Below are 19,642 nucleotides of genomic sequence, written 5' to 3'. Positions count from 1 at the left end.
GTGACCCCAGGTGTTACAAAGTAGAACTGCTCCATAGGGTTTGCTTGGCTGTAACCTTAATGGAAACAGATCGCCAGGGCTTTTCTTCTGCACTATGACCGGGTGGGTTCAATTCTCCAACTTTTAGGTAACCAACCGAGCGCAAATAATTTGCACCACCTAGGGACATTATATTAACACATTTTGTTGTTGCTGCGTTCCGTCCAGTTGATTCCTACTCATAGTGACCCTAAAGGACAGAGTACAACTGCTCCACAGGGTTTCCTAGGCTGTAATCTTTACAGGAGAAGATTGCCAGGTCTTTTCTCCCACAGAGTTGCTGGTGGATTCGAATCACTGAACTCTCAGTTAGCAGCCAAGCACTTAACCATTGTGCCGCAAGAGCTCTTTATATTAACACATAGAGAGTATAGAGCATACTTAAAACTCAACAAAGACCCCGATGAATATATTGCCCATGATATTATTGTGGAAGTAAAACTTTTTAATAAATTTTTAAGTACCTCAAGCACCCTTTCCCACATACTATAAGAAATTCTGGACCATTCTCTAAGCAACATTATGGTTTACAGGCTTATACCAGTTCAGAGTCCAGTAAGGAGACAGAAACTGTATCAGTCATTTGAAGAGAGAAAATTTTAATATAAAAAATTATTGACTAACAGCACAATATACATTCTTCTGCAGTGCGTATAGATAGACCATTCTCCAGGAGACACCATATCTTAGGGCACAAAGCAAGTCTTAATAAATTCAAAAAGATTGAAATCATACAAAGTATCTTTTCTGACCACAATGGAATGAAACTAGAACTTAGTAAGAGACAGAAAATTGGAATATATAAAATATGTGGAAGTTTAACAACACACTACTAAACGACAAACGAGTCAAAAAAAGTATTTAATCGGAGAAGGTTCTTAACTACTAAAAGAGGTAAAAGAAAGCTCTAAAGAATACAGAAATAGCAGATATAGGAAACAACCACTACCTCTGGGGCTGAGGCAGAGTACCTATGAAAGGAAGAAATTTGGGAGCGGGCCCCCTGATAAGGCAGACATTCAGAGCTCATTGCAAAAAGAGGAATAGGGGCCCAATGGATGATGAAGTTTGCTAACATGCCACAGGCCAAGGCTGGTGCCAAAAACCTCCCATTGGGGTACTGGTGACACTCCCTGGGAAGCTACCCTCTGGGTGCTAGTAAGAGTCCCTGGAAAGCATCAAGAAGCAATTGCAGACAAATTCACCAAAAGGTGAGCAAAACTGGGCCTCCACACTATAGGATAAAGAAGAAAAGCCCAGAACCAGGAAGAGAAGTTTCTTCTCTGCTATATTATGCAGTGTATCTCCACTGTCCTGCTAAGTGTCTAATATTGCGCCCAGTGGCAAAGAGAAATGTTTACAAGGTCCAGCTGCAGTATCACAAAGCAGGGCAAAGACAGTGTGAATTTGGAACCGAGAGGCAATAAAATGGTAATACGCACTTTGGTTACTCAGCTTTCATATACATCATTTTACACACATTTGAACTTCCATGCAACAAAACTACTCTATTTTCTCACCTAGCCTTATGACAAAGGATACCAAAAAAAAATTTTTTCATAAAAATGTTACAGTCATTATATCCATCACCGCTATATTATTTACTCCTTAAAATCTGTCACAGTTCATTGGATATTCTGTTACCATATCTGTACGATAAATGTAACCTCCAAGAACTTGTACATAAAATAATAAAGAAGGGGAGAGAAGAAAAAATGGTTTATATATACAAATAAACACGTACACATGAGAATCCAAATTAAAATATGCAAAGCTGTTATACTCCTTGTTTCTACAACTGGCCACAAAATTAGAGTTGATATCTATGACTTCTACTTCTCATTCCTTGTTTCCCCCACCCTCATCCAGAACCTCAGCTGCTCAGAGTTCCTTCCCTGGTGGAATGAATACCCCTTCGTTCTTGAAGGGTCTCAGTACTCAATAGTCCTGTCCCTTTTTGGTTGCTGTGCTTTTCCGTTTACCTCTAGCATTGGAGTAGGAAGTACTAAGAGGCAATACACTGATAACTGAGACAATGCTCATGCCAAGGCTGTCTGCAATTTCCTGCTCCGGAAAATTCTCTTGTCCATTTACATCTTAATTTGGCTAGTATTTCTCTTCTTTCCACCTAGTGTTCACCAAAAGAGGAACTTCTTCTTAATTTCCTGAATTAACGCAACACAGTATTTTCATGGCTAACAGAAATGTACAGAAGATTTGAGAAAATAGGTGTGTTTCAGCCATCCAAGACTAAGTATATGAAGTGAATAGTAGACTTCTCCCATCTTAGAAGTCCATCAACCAATCATTTCCCTGAAAATTTTGAATATGCACATTTTCTGATCAGATTGCCTAGATCCCCTCCAAAGTAGAGCTAGGGCCCTGCACTCTGAACAAAATCAAGTTGGATAAAGCAAACTCTATACTGCAGAGGGATTCAGCCCCTGTCCTTTCATATACAAACAGTATAAAATGTTCACAAAGTATTTTTTATTACCAAAGTAAAATGACTTCCCATAGCCAAATTCTACCTACATTCAACCAGCTCAAACAAGTCATTTTTTTTTTCCTTCAGCTATAGAAGCACAAAACATGAACTGGCAGTTCTCAGAGCCACATACTCCCCCAGCAGTCTGCATCCAAAAGCACAAATGCATGACTCCCAGTGTCTTCCAGCACTCACCTCAGAGTCTTTCACCTTGGGGAGTCTGTAGCTCCAAGAAAAGCATAGTGAGGGAACAGGGACAGAGATGTGTCCCTATCGAGGCACAGCCTTGGAGTTGCGGGGGAGTAATGGAGATTCAGGCCTTGGGAGAACACCATCCCCACCAGAGCCAGAACTCAACCCCTCCCCTGAAGGGCTCAGCGGCTCATTCAAAGAAGAAGCAGATTTGTTAAGGGGCACAGGGGGCCCCTTGGACCCATCTACTATCGAGCAGATGGTCAGGGACGTGTATCTTGAATTTAACATGAAATATGGAAAGAGCTTCCCAGGGGAGAAAGCCTCAGAGAAGGAGAAAATATGGGAATTATCAGTCATGTTGTAGAAAGAGATATCTCCAGCATCGTAGTCCAGGAAAATCCCCACCCTGAAGGGATACTTCCTAAGGAATAGCTGTGTCTGAGGAGTAGTACAGGCAACACACTCACCGAAAAACCATTCCACTACCCAGAACCCCTTTTCTGGGCACTCTGTAAACCAGCCTTTCCTAACGACATCTTCCCTACAGACCCCCACAGCCCATACACTTATGTCTGAACCTCTGGCCTCCACCTCCCAGTAACTTCGCCCTGAAGTGATGCCCTCAAGACCCAACACACTGCATTTGACATTCTTCGGTTTCATCCGGGGGTACTTCCAGGTGAGATGCATGTTTTCCTGTGAGAGGGACAGGTTGGGATGGGCAGAACATGGATCCAGAGTGACAGACCCTGTAAAGAGAGTTACCGAATCAGGCAAGGCCCTCCCCTGCCCCATAACAAGGGCACAAAAACACTTTCCCTCAGAGCTACTTAGTGACATGAGGAGCGGGCTAAGCACCCAGAACTGAGACCTAGTGATTCAAGTCCCCAGCCTTCCAAGCAGGAGAAGGAACCAAAAGATTGATATGGGGGTAAGATCCATCACAGTGCCCTTGAGGAACAGCCTGGATTCCAGGGGCTCAGGGATATATATTTCACATCCAGGATCAACTACACCCTTTAGCACCAGCTACACGACTGTCCCCTCCACCACCCACACCACCACCACCAATGGTGCCTGTATCTGTATCACCATAGACAACTGAAAGGGAGGCTAGAAGCCATGGGGCAGGCAAAAGGAGCTCCCAGAAAGAACTCTTGAGTCACTCACAGGTCTGGAACTGCTCCTTCCGCCAATCTACAAGAGAACCACACATTTCATATCAGGGAATTGCAGACTTTCGCATCAGGAGCAGCACCTTTTCTTACAAAACATAGTGATGCACGAATTATAGGGGGAAATGGTTTGGAAATATTGAACTGATGTATTTATTTCTGTTTTTCTCTCACACACCCATAATCCTCAACCTTCTCATGAAATTTTGGAGCCTTCCCATTAAGGCTAAACTGTAAGGCTTAACACCCAAGCACTGAGAGGCTGGATACCTACCTGAACAAAAGGTCATTGCTCAGCTTTAACTATCAAATTATGCTTTCTCAATTCCTAGCCAGCAACTACATTTCAACCCATGCTCTGCTGAGAAAGAATTGAGGATATCAAAATTGCCAAGGCCTCCATTTACTTCTCAAGAGCTCACTGAGCTGAATTTGTAGGATGCCTCTAAACAATGGATACAGAGAATTATGACGGACTGAGCCGAACTTACAGAATGACTATAAGCCATGAGTGAAGAGAATTCAGGATATGGCAGAAATTGACTCAAGTTAGGAGGCAATGGAGAGATTTCTAAGAAAGGGAGAAAGAGAAGCTCAAAGCAGGAAACATGTAAATACAGTAAGAGGTCAGACTTTAGTGGCTTGTCTTTCTTTTTTCATAGAGTGATGGGAGCAAAAATACACACATAGCCATGGGAGAACCCAAAAATATTGGATCTAGTCATCTGCTTCCTCCAGTAGCCCAGACACATCATAATCTTCCAGGAGAAACCCCATTGTGGCAGGCAGAATACTGGCCCCCAAAAATGTCTATATCCTAACTCCCAGCACCTGTGAATATGTTACCATACCTGTTTCCCCTCCCTACGTGCTCACTAATTCAATAGACATTGGCAGGATTAAATCCGCCAACTCCAGTCAAATGCAATCCATCTGGATCGAGAACTGCCTAAAATTCCTCAATATCCCCTTAAACTCTGAGGCCATAGAAGGGTTACCACACATCATCAAGGATTTCTTACAGAACGGATGGATAATCCCCTGCATCAGTCCATGTAACACTCCTGTGTTCCGGGTGCAAAAACTTAATAATCAAGATTGAAGATTTGGTCAAGATTTAACAGCAATAAATCAAAGAATGATACTAGATTTCCTGTAGTCCCTAACCCCCATTTATTATTAGCTAACATACCTGTTGAAGCCACTTACTTTACAGTAGTAAAAGAAACTTTACAGATGTGATAAAGATTAAGGACCTTGAGATGGGGAGACTATCCTAGATGATCCAGGTGGGCCAATCGAATCACATGCATGTTAAAAAGTAAAGACTTTTCCCAGCTGTGGTCAAAAAAAGAGGGATAATGAAAGCAGCGACAGAAAGATGCTGTGTTACTGCCTTTGAAGATAAAGGAATGGGAACATAAGCCAAGGAATGTGGGCAGCCTCTAGAAGCTGAAAAAACAAGAGCCTCTGGAAAGAAAGGCATCCTTGTCCATACTTTGACTTTAGCCCAGTAGACAGAGGTTGGACTTTTGACCTATAGAACTGTAACATAATAACTTTGTATTGTTTTAAGCCCCTAAATTAGAGGTAATTTCTTAGGACAGAAAATAGAAAACTAATACACTCACATTCAACATGCAGCAGGGGCACTAGCAGAGGAAGTATCCTGAGAGTATCATGATCTGCATATGGAAAGCTGAAGACCCAGAAATTTTCACATGCTCTGATGGGAGCTGGGGGGACACAACAATTCCCAGAGAACCAGGAAGGACTAGGGTCAGGAGGTATGGAGTTAGGAGGAAGAAGCAGCATAGTACATCTATTTTCCAATCAGAGACAAGTGACTAAGACCATGGACTCCACTCCACAGAAGAGGGTCACCCACAATGTCCCCAAATGGCCAGATGAGACCTGCTCCTCCTCAACAGACACCAACACAAAGGTCTTAGGATCACATCAGACCAGCCAGCCCAGGACAAGAACTTAAAATGAAACAAACGGAGAGCACAGAGATTACTCTCTGCCAGTGCTCTAAAGCCCTATCATCTTCAACTCACATAATCCATGGGGGAAGAAGAAAGGCAGATTGCTGACCAAAGCAAAGCTCACATATGTTGTAGGCCCTGAGATGTCTTCAATGGCAGAGCTTTTGCCTCTGTGGAGGATAGAAATCTATGGGGATACTAAAACAAAATGTGGAAACTGATGACATTTCTGCCAAGTCCAGAGAACATGGCCAATATCTGGTCTCACAGGGTAATTATTTAAGACATTAGGTAACCTAAACTTGAGAGATAATAACTAGCTTGTTTATTTAACTTTTTGTGTAACTAACACTCTTAGAATAGCCTACATTCCACACAAGCTGGCGTCGCCAGGCACTGACCCCTCAGACCTGAGTCCTTTGTCTTCTTAGCCGAACACAATTCTGAGGAAGAAAGGATTTCAAGAGACATTTTGATGAATATTGAAAGACTCATCGAAACTGCTTGGACTTCCCTGGCTTGCTTTGTTCCTTGGTGTCATGGATTGAGTTGTGTCCACCAAAAATATGTGTCAGCTTGGCTGGGTCATGATTCCCAGTATGGTATGATTGTGTTATCTGATGTGATTTCCTTATGTGTTGTAAACTCTATCACTATGATGAGATTATATGTGATCTCCTTATGTGTTGTAAATGCTATCACTGTGATGAGGTTCTACTGATGAGGTTGACAAGATTAGTGTCTTCATGCAATCTCTTTTGCAATATAAAAGAGAGAAGTGAGCAGAGACACATAGGAACCTCATACCACCGGGAGCAGAGCGCATCCTGAGGTTCCTGCGCAGAGAAGCTCCCAGACCAAAGGATGATTGATGACACTGACCTTCCTCCAGAGCTGATGGAGAAAGTGTTCCCCTGGAGCGCCCTGAATTTGGACTCGTAGCCTACTGGACTGTGAGAGAATAAACTTCTCTTTGCTAAAGCCATCCACTTGTTGTATTTCTGTTAGACAAGCACTAGACGACTGTGACACTTGGACTCTAAAAACCTCAGACTGTCTCATCTCGGGAGCAACGCCCAGTCTCTTACCGTGTATTGTTCAATTCGCAAATTGTTTGATCGACAAATAAACCTCCAGCATTGTTTTCACTTTGTTTGGACTCTGAGAAATTATTCAACACCTCCAAAGGGTAGAGACTAAAGAACAAGATTTGATCATTTATAGAAATAAGTAAATGCCATATTTTTTGCATGTGTGATGTGTAAATATGTGATCACCATCCCCGCTTTCCAGGCTCATTCAGCTATATTGGCATTTCTGTCTTTGTTGATTTGCTTGATGGAAATAACATCACATACAATGGTCAGGCTGATCCACTTGTCCCCTTAGAGAAAAGTGAGCCTTTGTTTTCCTTGTTTTTTACAAAGACATTAGTTGATACCCAACTATAATTTTCTATACCATAATTGCTAGAGATTATTAAAGAAGAAGGAGAAGAACAAGCAAGAGGAGGGGTAAAGAGAACTGATATTTACTTCTGAAACTCTAAATATATCAAGCACTTTGCTATGGACTTTAATACACTCATTACTTCATTTCACAGCAAATCTTTAAGTTACAAATTATTCTTCCAGTTTTACAAATAAGAGGATATCGGACATTTGTTCAGCTCACACTATGAACCTATTGATATGAAAATGTCGATTCTAGTGTAATGGTGGTGTTTCTCCTTACAAAACAAAAGGATATACAAGATGTACATTAAAATACTGGATGAAGACTTCAATTCAGCAAAGAAGGAGGAGATGGTAAAAGAAGATAATCTCCTCTATGTTCCACATTGTTTACAAGGATCCTCATTGTTTACAAATAAATCCTTGGGAAAATCAGTAAGATTCATGAAGTGGACTCCTCACGCAACTGTCCTCAGATCTCCTGGCTTCTGTGGCTCACACCTCTTTGTCTCTCAGGACCCATCTCCCTGACTCAGAACAGAAACATCTAGAGCAGGGAAAGGGAGTGTTACACAGGCCCACAGGGCACACATCCTGAACTCGCCCCAGTGAAAACAGGTCCTCTGGATAACCCTTCATTGCATGAGGGCCCCCCTTCCACTGGAAGGTTGGCATGATTTTATGGCTAAAAATAAATGCAATCCTTACTGAAATCTCTCAAAGAGGTGTTAGGGAGTTGATTACATTTCATGCGCCCAAATGACCTGCAAACCATCTGTGCAACTCCCCAAATCCAACCACCATAAATACGACTTTTGGCCTCTCTTTGACCATTCTGGTCTCTCTAAAACCTCCACAAGGTGTCTCCCACACTCTCCTTTACTTTTCTTATCTCCTTCTCCCTTCTCCACTTATTCTTTTCTTCCCTGATTTGCTCCCCATTCTCTCTCTTGTAAATAATTTTAACTTCTCTAGGTTTCTCCTTTTGAAGTCTTCACGCATTACCCCTAACTAGCTCAGCCTAGGACTCAGCCCATTAGGCAAATACAGAATTCTCCTAAAAGCAGAGATATTGGCACTGAACAATTATACATTACATTTTTGTTCCCGTTACACATACACAAAATTTTTCATATATTTTCAGGTGGTTCACAGAACCCAATCCAGGGGCCCATCCATAAATATCTTGAGGTACCTGAACCCCAGATTCAGAACATCTGCTCTAAAGCAACTATTTCTTCTGTAACCAAGAAGACTTAGATGAAGAAACTCAACAAGGGCATGGAGTCAGAGCATGAGGAAGCAAAGAGACGACCAATATCCACAGGACCTGAAAGAAATGGGAAAATCAAAACTGGATCCAAAAAGGATAGGATTCTCAGGGCCAGAGGCATCTAGAACCAAGGACTCCCTAAGGAACATCTGAAGCCTCAGCAGGCAAGTGTTGTTTCTGAAACTTCTGGAGACCAGCAATGCCTGACCTGCACAGTTATTACCCTGCTTCTGTCCCTCCTGACAACTGAACTCTCCATTGTCACTGATAGCACTAACTGGAAGTATGAAGTGAACAACATGTTTTCAGAGGGTGTTGCTAACCTGAACAGTGGCCTGCGGTAGAGAAAGGACCCCAACAGGATGCAGATCTGTGTACTCAAGTAGGAGTCGCTGCAGTCTCAGGAGAGAGGCTACAAAAGTGATAAGGAGAGCAGAGATTCCAGTCTTATCCTGGTGTGGGGTCCACTGATAGAGGGAGGGCCAGGCTGAGGCAGAGCCCCTGGGGCTGAGGGAGGTAAGGCCACAGAAAAGTTAGAGTCACTTACCTGCATACAACTGGGCCTTCCTCCAGGCTGAAAGAGAACACACCCTGGTGAGACTGCAGCCAGATTCAGTGTGAAATGACTGGCTACCATCCTCCCTTCTGTCCTAAGGGTGTGCCTATCCAGAGGGAGACAGATGCTGGAAAAGAGAAGAGCTCCTGCAGCATGCAAAGCTGGCCAGGGATGGTGGGAAACTCCCGTGACCACAGGTCAGGAAGCCGAGATTACAGTCCAAGTTCCACACCATCCTGCTGCTGCTATGGGACTTTGGACAAGTCACTTAGCTGCTCTGTGCCTCAAGAACCTCAAAAACTCCTGTTCTACCTGCATTCCACTAAGAATTTTTAAAAAATTGATGATATTTTAAAGAATAAAATGTAAATTATTCCATAATTGTAAGAAAGCATTGTTATAACTAGTCTTTTTCTGCAAATGTATTTCTGGAAAATATCAATTCCCTCCAAAGGGGGGAATGAAAAAGGACAAAGGTACATGGATAGGACCAGGGGAAAAGTGGCCAACCATTTTGGAAAAAAATATTTCTAGAGATAATAACACCTGTATTCTGGGGAGCACTCAGCTCATACTATCACATTTCCCTGCTTACTCATTCTGGTCCTCTCCCCATCACTTTTCCATCAGCACCTGCAGGAGCCTGAGAGGACTGACACCCTCGGAGAGGAGGATTCTTGGGAAAACAGTAAGTCACACCCCTACAATTAGTGACCCCATTTATTTATGTAGCTCCTTAAAGGAAATCCCTAAGCATCTGCCTTTTAGCTTCCAGGTGCAGAATGAGAGCTTTGTGTATTAAAGGATAGAAAACTAACAATACAGTGGACAGGCCGGGGCTAGAATGAGAAAACCCACTATGCATTACAGATTCTAGGGATCATGACCACACCAGAGCTGCAGCCATGTAACAAGTGCCCAGGGGCAATCTCTTAGTTGCCCCCACCCCATTCAAGCTCCTAGGGGTGGTCTCTAATTTGCACCCCACCCCACCCCCAATTTCAAGATGAACAGCCGATGATAGCGGTGACACATCAGCAGAAACACCTTCACCCTCTTGTCTGGGTGCCTCAGTCAGGCACCTTTCATGTTTGTGGTGCCTGGGAATGTCATTCCACACCTCATCCGTGCCGCTTGGACTTGCACCCCGGGCGGGGGGGCAAGTGCTCCTCTCTGCCCTCCCCCCTCACTAAGTCTCTGCACCACACTCTGGGTCCCAGCACTGGGAGGGAAGCAGAGGCCCAGATCATAGAGCCCCAGGAGCAGGATTCCTCCCCCACCACCTTCCACTTCTGCCCCCATGGAATGAGGTCCTCATGTCTATGCCAGAGAGACATGGGGAGACGGGACACCTGGGCACAGGTGGGATGGGAGACCCAGGAACATCTAGAGAGTTACTCACCAGCCTGGTAAACAGCCTTCCTCCTGTCTGAAAGGCAACACACAGGAAATGAGGTGAGCTAAGAGCAATAATGCCTCCCAAACGAGACACAGAGAGTTCAGGAGGGAGAGAAGAACTTACCCAGCTCTGCCTGGAGTTCATCTGAAAGAGAGAAAATAAAATAAAATAAAATAAGCATGAATTCCCATCCCTAAGAAAAGGAAATGATGGTGTGCCTGGAAAACCCACAAAAAGACCCTCTATATGGTGGAGAAAGTTCTCCCTCCAGACCCATCCAAGCCTCCACAGCCAAGCTGCCCTCTCTGCATCTCCTGAGCCTCCTGCTCTGGGCAGGGGCCCTGGGTCTTCCTGGAGGCTGCAGCCAAGGGCTCTGCTCCTGCTGTCAGCTTTCCCTCTCAGCACCAGCTCTGCCCTCACCCAGCCTCGCCCCTCCCCTGCCTTGCCTCTGGCCTTCTGTGCCTCCTCCGTTTTCTGCCTGTCCTCCTCCTGAGCCTGCTGAAGAGTTTCCTGTTTTTGCAGCGCCTGCACCTTTGCTGAGTGTTCTTTCTTGAGAAAATAGCCAGCCCCAAGGATGAGGAGACACAGGATGATCAGGCTCATGGCAAAAGCTGGCTTCCAGGGAGAGGCCTGGGGGAAGAAGGGCTCTGCGGCCCCGCCAGAGACTGCGTCAGGGCGCACCCAGGCCAGGCCAGCCCAGCCCAGCACACCCAGGACCCTGTTCCCTTCCCTCCAGCCTGCTGTGAGCAGGAACATGACTGACCTGGGATGAAAATGGCCTTCGCCTTCTCCTGGCCCAGGATGGGGTTGAGGATGGAGCAGGTCACCTTCCCAGCAGAGCTGTCTCTCACCACCAGCGAGGCCTCCACGCTGTACAACCCATCAGAGTCTTGGGCATGAGCCTCAGAGAAAGCCAGGAACTTCTCTCCACTAAGGTCCCTCCACTGAACCTGGGGCTTCGGAAACCACCCGGAGGCCGTACAGGCCACGCGGACCCCATCTTCCTCCGGTCCTTCTATGCGCACTTCAGGGGCAGAGCCCACACCTGTGGGAGAGAAGCTGTGGAGCCCAGGAAGCCGCCTTGTCCCAGGTGTAGGCCTGGGACGCTGGCAGCCTGACACCTACGAAGCTATTCGTCTTCCATTCGGGAGGTTCTATGGGATAAGACGCTCCCTAGTGGTGGTGGGGCTGAGGCCCCACTGCAGGGAACCAAGGATGAATGGAGCATGTGGCTTTTTTAGGAGCTCTGAAGGTGGGGACTGTTCTTTCCAACCACTCAAGTGGGAAGACTGAGACACAGAGAAAAAAGAAGAATTTTCAAACCTCTTTTCTTGAGATGCAGCCCAGGAAACAAATCAAAGGACAAAACTCCAGACCAGCCCAGAAGAAATAAGATGGTGTCATTATAAAAACTTTTCAAGGGCAAAAGTTCAACTAGGCCGTAAGGTTTATTGAAACTAAGTCTTTGTTGGACTTACTCTAGCAAGCAGGAAATATTTGAAATTAAGAGTTTTATGGATTTTGGTTTTTGTTTTGCATTAATTAGCCACGAAGTGTTCTTCATCCAAACTGATCTTACTCTCGTCTTCCTGACACCAAATGAGAGGAAATCTCCCTCGCTCAAGGATAGCTGTTTCCCTGAGCTCTGACACCCAGAGGTCACCATCTCTTCTAAGACCTTGTCCCATCAATTATCACCTCCCTTTCCTCTCCTCTCTTCTCTCCTCTCTCTTCATTCTCTGCTCCTGACCCACTCAGAAACCCACTGCTGACAAGTCGATTTCAACTCATAGTGACCCTATAGGACAAAGTAGAACGGCCTCATAGGGTTTCCAAGGCTGTAAATCTTTAAGGAAGCAGACTGTCACATCTTTCTCCTGTGGAACAGCTGGTAGGCTCAAACTGCTGACCTTCTGGTTTGCAGCTGAGTGTTTTAACCATTGCCCCACCAGAGGTCACACTCCTCCCTGCATCATCCTTGCTGTTAATCTCTTCCTCTCCATCTACTTCTTTTCCTAAAGACATAAACATGTTCATATTTTTACAGTCTCCTTCTCCCCTTCTTTGAAGAGTAAGCTTTATAATCCATCAACAACTCAATGTTCTCACCTCTCACCTAGTTCTCAACCCCCAGCAGTCTGATTTCTACTATTCCATTGAGTCTGTTTTTGGTGAGTTAACAAAAATCTCCTACTTGGCAGCCCAGAAGTCACCCTGCAATCCCTCTTCTTCAGTCTCCCTTCGGCGTGAGACACTGTTGACTACGTCTTGAAACGGGCTCCGTCTTGGCTTGGTCACCCACACTTTCTGCTTCGTTTGTCACCTCTCTGATCACTCTGCTGAGCCTCTTTCCTGGACTTTTCTTCCTCCCCCTACCTCCCACCACTCCTTACAGGCCAGAGTCATTTCAGGGTTTTGTCCTTGAATCTCTACTCTTCTCACATCACACAGTCCCCCTGGCTTCTTTTTCTTCCCACCACTTCTCATTAAACCACTTCCAAAATTATACCAATTAAGCATCTCTGTTTCCCAAATTCCCCGTCTTTATAACCACACCCCAATGGGTTATCTTTACACGGATTCCTCATATACTCCTCAAACTCAAAATTCCAGAACAAAATTCATAATTTTGCCCTATCTGTGGTAAATTGATTACAAGAATAGCCCTGGGTCTTCACCTTCCTTACATCCACCTGCTCTTTGCCACATCACTTTGTAGTGCCCTCCCACTCTTACTCTTGCATAGGTCATGGGACTTTATTTGACTAGTGAGAAATCAGCAAGTGTGACACAAGCAAAGGTTTGAAAACTGCTTCACCATTGAGCCCTCTACTATTTCCATGGGAGGGACATGCTAAGGCTACCCTGCTGGACAATGAGACTCTGGGAACATTTCCTTGTCACCCCAGCCTTTCAGCTGAAGCTATCTGAGATCAGCCAGTTGTCTCCCCTCAAGGTCCATATAGTGACCTCTTTAGCTGACCAAAAATGTACAGATGAGTCCAGTTGAGATTAGCCGAGCCCAGCCTAGATCAGTTGAACTCTAGAAATGCTCAAATTAAATAAATGTTTATTGCTTTACACTACTGAGATTTTCTGACTGATTGTTACATAACATTATTATGGTGATAGGTAATTGATACATAGTTATCAATATTCCTACCACTAAACAGCCAAGGCAAAACCCTGGGAATCTCTGTGGTCCCTTCTTCCCCTCCAAACTCTTATAGTACCAAATCTACTTGCTCAGTTAGGTCTACTTCCAAATCTCTTTAATATCTGGCCCCTACTCTCCCACCTTACTGCCACTGCCTGAGGTCAGGCAGTCATCCTCTCTGCCTCAGAACTACACTCCACACTTTCAGCCTTTCTCCTTCACATCCGTCCTCCTCACAGCTGCCAGAGTGAGCATTCACAGCATTGGTCTGCTTAATATTTCCTCAGCTCTGCATCCAAACTCCACAACATAACACACAAAGCCTAAAGCCTTCTCTGAGATCATAGAAGACATCTGTCTTCCTCCCCAACCCCTTCTCTCAAATCCCCCCTAACCTTTACCACCTGTGCCCCTCAGGTCCCACATACTCTAGTAACAAGGGTTATTTGGTTACTTGCTATTAACCACATCTTGCTCTGTGTGCCCCCTGCCTTTTCAACTTCAGTCATTCAACCTTGAGGGCTCTGTGGAAACTTGCCTGATGAACTGACGTGCCAGCTTAAGTATCTACTCCATAGGGCACTTTTCATGATTGCCCCAGCCAGCATTAACCCGTCCCTTCTCTGTGCAACCTATACCAGGAAAGTCGCTTTGTCTGGTACGGACACTTCTTACAATCCTGTCCCTCATTCACTCCCACCAGCCATCCATAAGGCCTCCATGTGTGTCCAGAACACACTGGCCACATTCCCAACTTAGGGACTTTGCATTGGCTCTACCTTTTGCTTGGAATACTCATCCCCCACATACCCACTTAGCTAAATCCCTACTTTCTTCAAGCATTTACTCAGACAGCACATTCTCAGTGAGGCCTAGCCCAGTCCCAATTCCAGTCCCCATGCCCACATCCTGATCCCCTTTCCCTGTTCTACTTTGTCTTTCATTCTCAGAACTTATCACCTTGTAGCATCACCTATAACAGATTATGATTTTTCTATCTCTGCATTTAGAATATGAACTCCAGAGGGCAGGGATCTGTTTGGTTCACTGATGTATCCTAGGCACCTAGAACAGTGCCTGGCATAGTAGGGGCTCTACATTATTTACACTGAATAAATGAATGAACAGAAGAATCTATAAAATGAGAGGCTGAATTAAATCGTCCCTGAGGTTGCTCCCAACTCCAACACTCCAAGGCTAGAATATATAGACCAAGTCACCAACCTGCCACCTTCACCTCCAAAGTAGCCTCTTCATAGAAGCTTCCTTTTTTGAAGAAGCAGGTGTACAGCCCATCATCAGAAATCTGAACCATGTCAATGCGCACGGCAGCCTCCCCCCAGGTGAGGAAGTCCTTCACCAGGGAGGTCCTCCCTGCGTACTGCGGCATCTGCTTCAGCTTCTGCTCCTGCTGGTTCTGATAGATGAACACTGCTTCTGAGAACTTGGAACGGTACCACTGCAGCTCCATGTTCTCTGCACTCATGGCTGGGGACAGGGAGCAGTGCAGCGTGGTATCCCTGCCCAGCACTGCCACAATGGGGTCTGTGGGGCCAATCACCTGGAACTCGTCTGTGGACAAAACATGAGAGTGAGAAAGCTGAAGAGACAAAGGCAGAGGGTGGGAGAATACACACTATCAGGTAAACATTGGAGATGACCCCCAGCACCTGAAGGAATGAGCTGTGAGGACTCTGAATGCAGTGAGATATTCTGACCACAACATCTTGACGTAGAAATCATGTCAAAGGGCCTCCCTCATGTGGCTGAGCACCTGGTCCTAGGCCCTTCTGGGAAACACTCTTTAACTCCTTCGTTCTCAAGCTTGAGTGTGCTTCAGAATCACCCACAGGGTTGTAAAACACAGATCTCTGGACCTCATCCCCAAAATTTCTGATTCAGTAGGTCTAGGGGAGGTCCAAAATGTGTATTTCTAAGGAGTTCCCCTGAGGTGTTGGTGAGTCAATGGTACAAGTCTAGCTTCCCATGTAGACAGAGCAGCTTTTGGTTCATTGTTCATACGGTCACCATGACTCAGGGCCAACTTACAGCAGCTAATCACCACAACAACAGAGAGTTCCAGGGATGCTGATATGCTGGTTCAGGGACCACATTTTGAGAACCACAGCCCCATCTCAGGACAGGACTGAAAACTGAGCAGAGGCTACCAGAAATCTGGGTCTGAACTCTATTCATTCAGCCACCACCAGGAAATTCCCCACCCCACGCCTACCTTTCATTAGATGTGCCCATATCTTTCTCTTACATTGAATTATATGTGCACTTAAAACCCAGAGTCAAATGCTATTTCTGTTTAAAAGCTGCGCTCACTCCCCTGGCTCCCAAGAGCCTCAATCACTGCTTGTTACAGAAGAAGGCACACTCGGCCTGTCACCCTCAGACTTCTGACCTGGATGGGCTGCAAGCTGGCTCCTCTGCACGCAAGTCAGTCTAGATTCCCGAATACCATCTTCTCTACTGCTCAACACTTGCCTGAGCCACTATTGTCTCCTCCCTGGAGGACAGCAGCAGACTGGTCTTCCCGTCTACCCTCATCCCACCCCCACTGTCTGTGTTCTACATGGCAGCCAGAGTGAGCCTTTTATTGTGTGAGCCACAACATGTCAGGGCCCCACTCTGCTCAAAGCCCTGCAATGGCTCCTCAGTTCCCACCAGTGACCCACAGGCCCTATGGGGTTTGCCCCCAGGACCGCTCTGACCTTGATTCCTGCTTCCCTGCCCGTCACTCCCTCTGCTGCAACCAACACTCACCTCTTGTTGTTCTCTGAACTACCAGGCACTCTGCCAGCTGAGCACTGGCTCACACTTCCTGCAAGAACCCTCTATCCCCAGTGATCCTCATGCTCACTCCCCTCCTCTCCCAAGTCTTAGTCCACATCTCTCTTTCTTGACCACCCTAATGAGTACTGCTGCCTGCCCACGCCACACCTCTTCTACCCTCACCCACCACCACCACCAACACTGCTGGTACCTGCTCTACTTCATTGTCCCATAGCACTAATCTCCTCTAACACACTGTAGTTTCTCTTGGTTTCTTACATTTAATATTCACTGCCTCCTGCTAGAATGTAAGCTCTGTGAAGACAGAGAGTCTCCGACTGTTCTGTTCATAGAGCAACACCTGAGCCATAGGAGACCCCCCATGAGCACTGGGGGAATAAAGCGAATTAATGCACACGTGCATGTTTGCTTAGGACATTAGCAAAGCAGGGAAATGTGGGAAAGTTATTTCCCAATATCACCTATTTGGCTCTTCTAAACATTAAAGAGGTTGTGGTGGGGCAATTATCAGAATTTTTTATACTTATTTATGGTTTAGTGATTTTTTTTTTTAATTTTTAACTACAATTAGTGAGGGCACCATAATCTCCCGGGGTGGAGGGGTCTCCAATATTTACATCTCTCCTGATGGACAGAACCAGCAGCTCACCTATGGTTCCCACACACCACAGGAAGACGCAGACAGAGGGATGTGGAGCACTCACCTGTAGACCCCTTCGTGGGAAGCTGGAGGAGCAGCAAGAGGGAAGTGAGATGGCAGAGCAAAGATCTGCTGAAGCCCCCCTCCATTTCTTCAGAACTGGAGAGAGACAGGGCAGGAGTCAGGGACCCCAGATAGGTGGCAGCACACCCACAATTCGGACTATGAGAGGAGCAGAGCACTCCCTACTCGCTCATCATGCTAACTGGATGGTGGCCCCACCAACACTGATACCAAGAAAAGACTGAGCCGGGCTCCTGCCAGCCATTCTGGGGAGACTCTGTGGTGTCAGACAACTGTTAAGTTGACCTGGGAACAAACCACTCCTTCCCTTCCCACCCCACTAACATGCACACCACAGCCCCACTGCTCAGACATCAGGCCTGCCTTCCTCAGCACCTGTGCCCCTCAGGGAGAACTTCCCTCCATCTCCAGGACTCTCACAACCCCTCCCTCATCCCAGGTCAGAGGACCATGATGCAGGCCCCCGGGACACAGTGGACATGCCAGCTTCTGCTGCTCCTTGTTCTGTCCTCCTTGACTGTGAACAGGGAGTCACCTGAGAAGCATCAGAGACAGACGGCATCCTCAGAGAGACAGCAGCTCCCATCACAGACACCCTGCCCTGTTAAGTGTGTTTCTTTGCTTCACCTGCATTTCAACCCCTCCCTATACCTCCCTTCTTCCATTCGGGGCCTAGTCAATTCCCCACTGACACTTAATCCTCGCCCACTCTGTATTTGAGGTGAGACTTCTGGCTAACAGCTAAAAGAACCCAGTTGGAGACTAAGCAGGAGAGAAGAAAAAATGAGCCCTTGTCAAGAAAAGACCCCAAACCACCTGCTGCATGTGAGGTGAGAGGAGGCAGCATATGGTCAGGAAAGCACAGACTCAATTGCTAGGCTCTCCTCTGGGCTCAGTCACTCACTGTGTGACCACCTCAGGCAAGTTACTTGACCTTATCTGTCTTGGTTGCCTCATCTGCAAAATGAGGATATTAACAATAACTCCCTTGATACTCTTAGGGGTTGTAATGAGGATTAAATAAATTTATATTTGTAAAGTTACTACAGGTGATGAGAACAGGGCCTGGTCCTAGTAAGTGCTACATAAACATCTTTAAAATAAATGAATAAAGGTGCAAGCCTCACTGGGGTTGTCCTCAGTCTTCTTAGAGCAGACTGTGGTGTAGTCCCAAACACACACACATTCTCAGCCCCCTCCTCGCAGTCGGCTGCTCCCTGGCTCTTCCCCGTGGCCCACAGGCGTCTACACAGCCAACTCACCTGCTTCTCCTGGTTCCAGCTTTGAAAGTCTGTGACCTCCTGGAGCGTCTCTAAACTCAGCAGCTCCAGGAGGTTCAGGGCTGCAGGGACCCTGGCAGACCCCAAATCTGCCCTCAGAGTTTGTACCTGCAGTTAGCTGCTCTGGGAGCCCCAGTCCTTGCTTCTGGGTCAGACACTGTGGGACCAGGGTCCCATATCTCTGAGAGGCAGGTGGTTCCCAGTAGCACCAAGGAAGAGGATCGGCCTCAGTTAAAGAGATATCTGCAGATACCCCGGCCTTGGGCCCCCACAGAGCCCTTCCAGCGAGAATAATCACCCTGTTCCCTCTGGCTCTTCCACCATCTGAAAGTGAAAGCTTGCAGAAAGTAGCCCAGCAGACTCTGCCTCGCCCTCTGGGCAGTCCTCTCTGCTATCAAGGAGGAAGCAGCATTATCACAGCAATAAAACAGCAAAACGGGCCACACAGAGGCACAGACTCAGAAACCATTTGTTCAACCCCTACTATCTGCCAGCTGGCTTCTGGCTTCAGGAAGTAGGGACTGTATGTGGGCACAGCCATGACCAACACCCAGTTCTGTGCATAGGTCAGGAGGCCCTGGATAGCAAAAATGGTTAAGTGTTCCACTACTAACAGAAAGGTGGGCCATTCGAACCCACCCAGAGCCACTTGGGAAGACAGGATTGGGCATCTCTTCCAAAAGGTCACAGCCTTGAAAACACTGTGGAGAGCAGTTCTACTCTGCAACACAAGGGGTTGCCATGAATCACAATCAACTTGAAGACGACTGGGGTTTTTTGGTTTATGCACAGGTCTGTGTCTACAGTCTGCTAACACCAAGTGTTTCCGAGCCAACTGAGAATTGGAGCCACGCCCAAGCCCTTCAACAGCATCTAGTGTGATTGGTTTTCTTTGTCTTCACCCACAGGTGATCTGGGACCTCCCCACTATCTGGCAACCAAGGAGTTAACACTGTGCCCATCAACAGCTTCCAGGACCTGCTCCAGGACTATGGCCCTGCCTTTCTGAAAAGACAGCAAACTACTGATAGTTAATACTTAACATATTATTCCCATATATTTTATATATTAACAGATGATATATATATTGCACTATAATATTTTAATATCCC

General features: G+C 46.2%; 1 protein-coding gene across 1 annotated transcript; it reads right to left on the bottom strand.

Moving 5' to 3' along the window:
• Positions 1–686: 686 nt before the first annotated feature.
• LOC101348333 (butyrophilin subfamily 1 member A1-like) lies at positions 687–18,987 on the bottom strand. The gene is made up of 8 exons (XM_023725758.1): positions 18,513–18,987; positions 17,231–17,325; positions 14,949–15,296; positions 11,331–11,612; positions 10,571–11,214; positions 9,160–9,262; positions 3,893–3,919; positions 687–3,471 (listed from the first exon to the last, which is right to left on the bottom strand). The coding sequence occupies exons 2-8, from the start codon at positions 17,313–17,315 to the stop codon at positions 2,798–2,800; spliced, it is 2,163 nt and encodes a 720-aa protein (XP_023581526.1). The 5' UTR covers positions 17,316–17,325; positions 18,513–18,987; the 3' UTR covers positions 687–2,797.
• Between the last annotated feature and the right edge of the window lie 655 nt (positions 18,988–19,642).

Source organism: Trichechus manatus, unplaced genomic scaffold (assembly GCF_000243295.1).
Source record: "Trichechus manatus latirostris isolate Lorelei unplaced genomic scaffold, TriManLat1.0 scaffold00390, whole genome shotgun sequence".
In the NCBI taxonomy this organism is placed as follows: Eukaryota; Metazoa; Chordata; class Mammalia; order Sirenia; family Trichechidae; genus Trichechus; species Trichechus manatus.
Note: the sequence above shows the minus strand (reverse complement) of the source record. Positions and strands in the feature narration are given on the sequence as shown.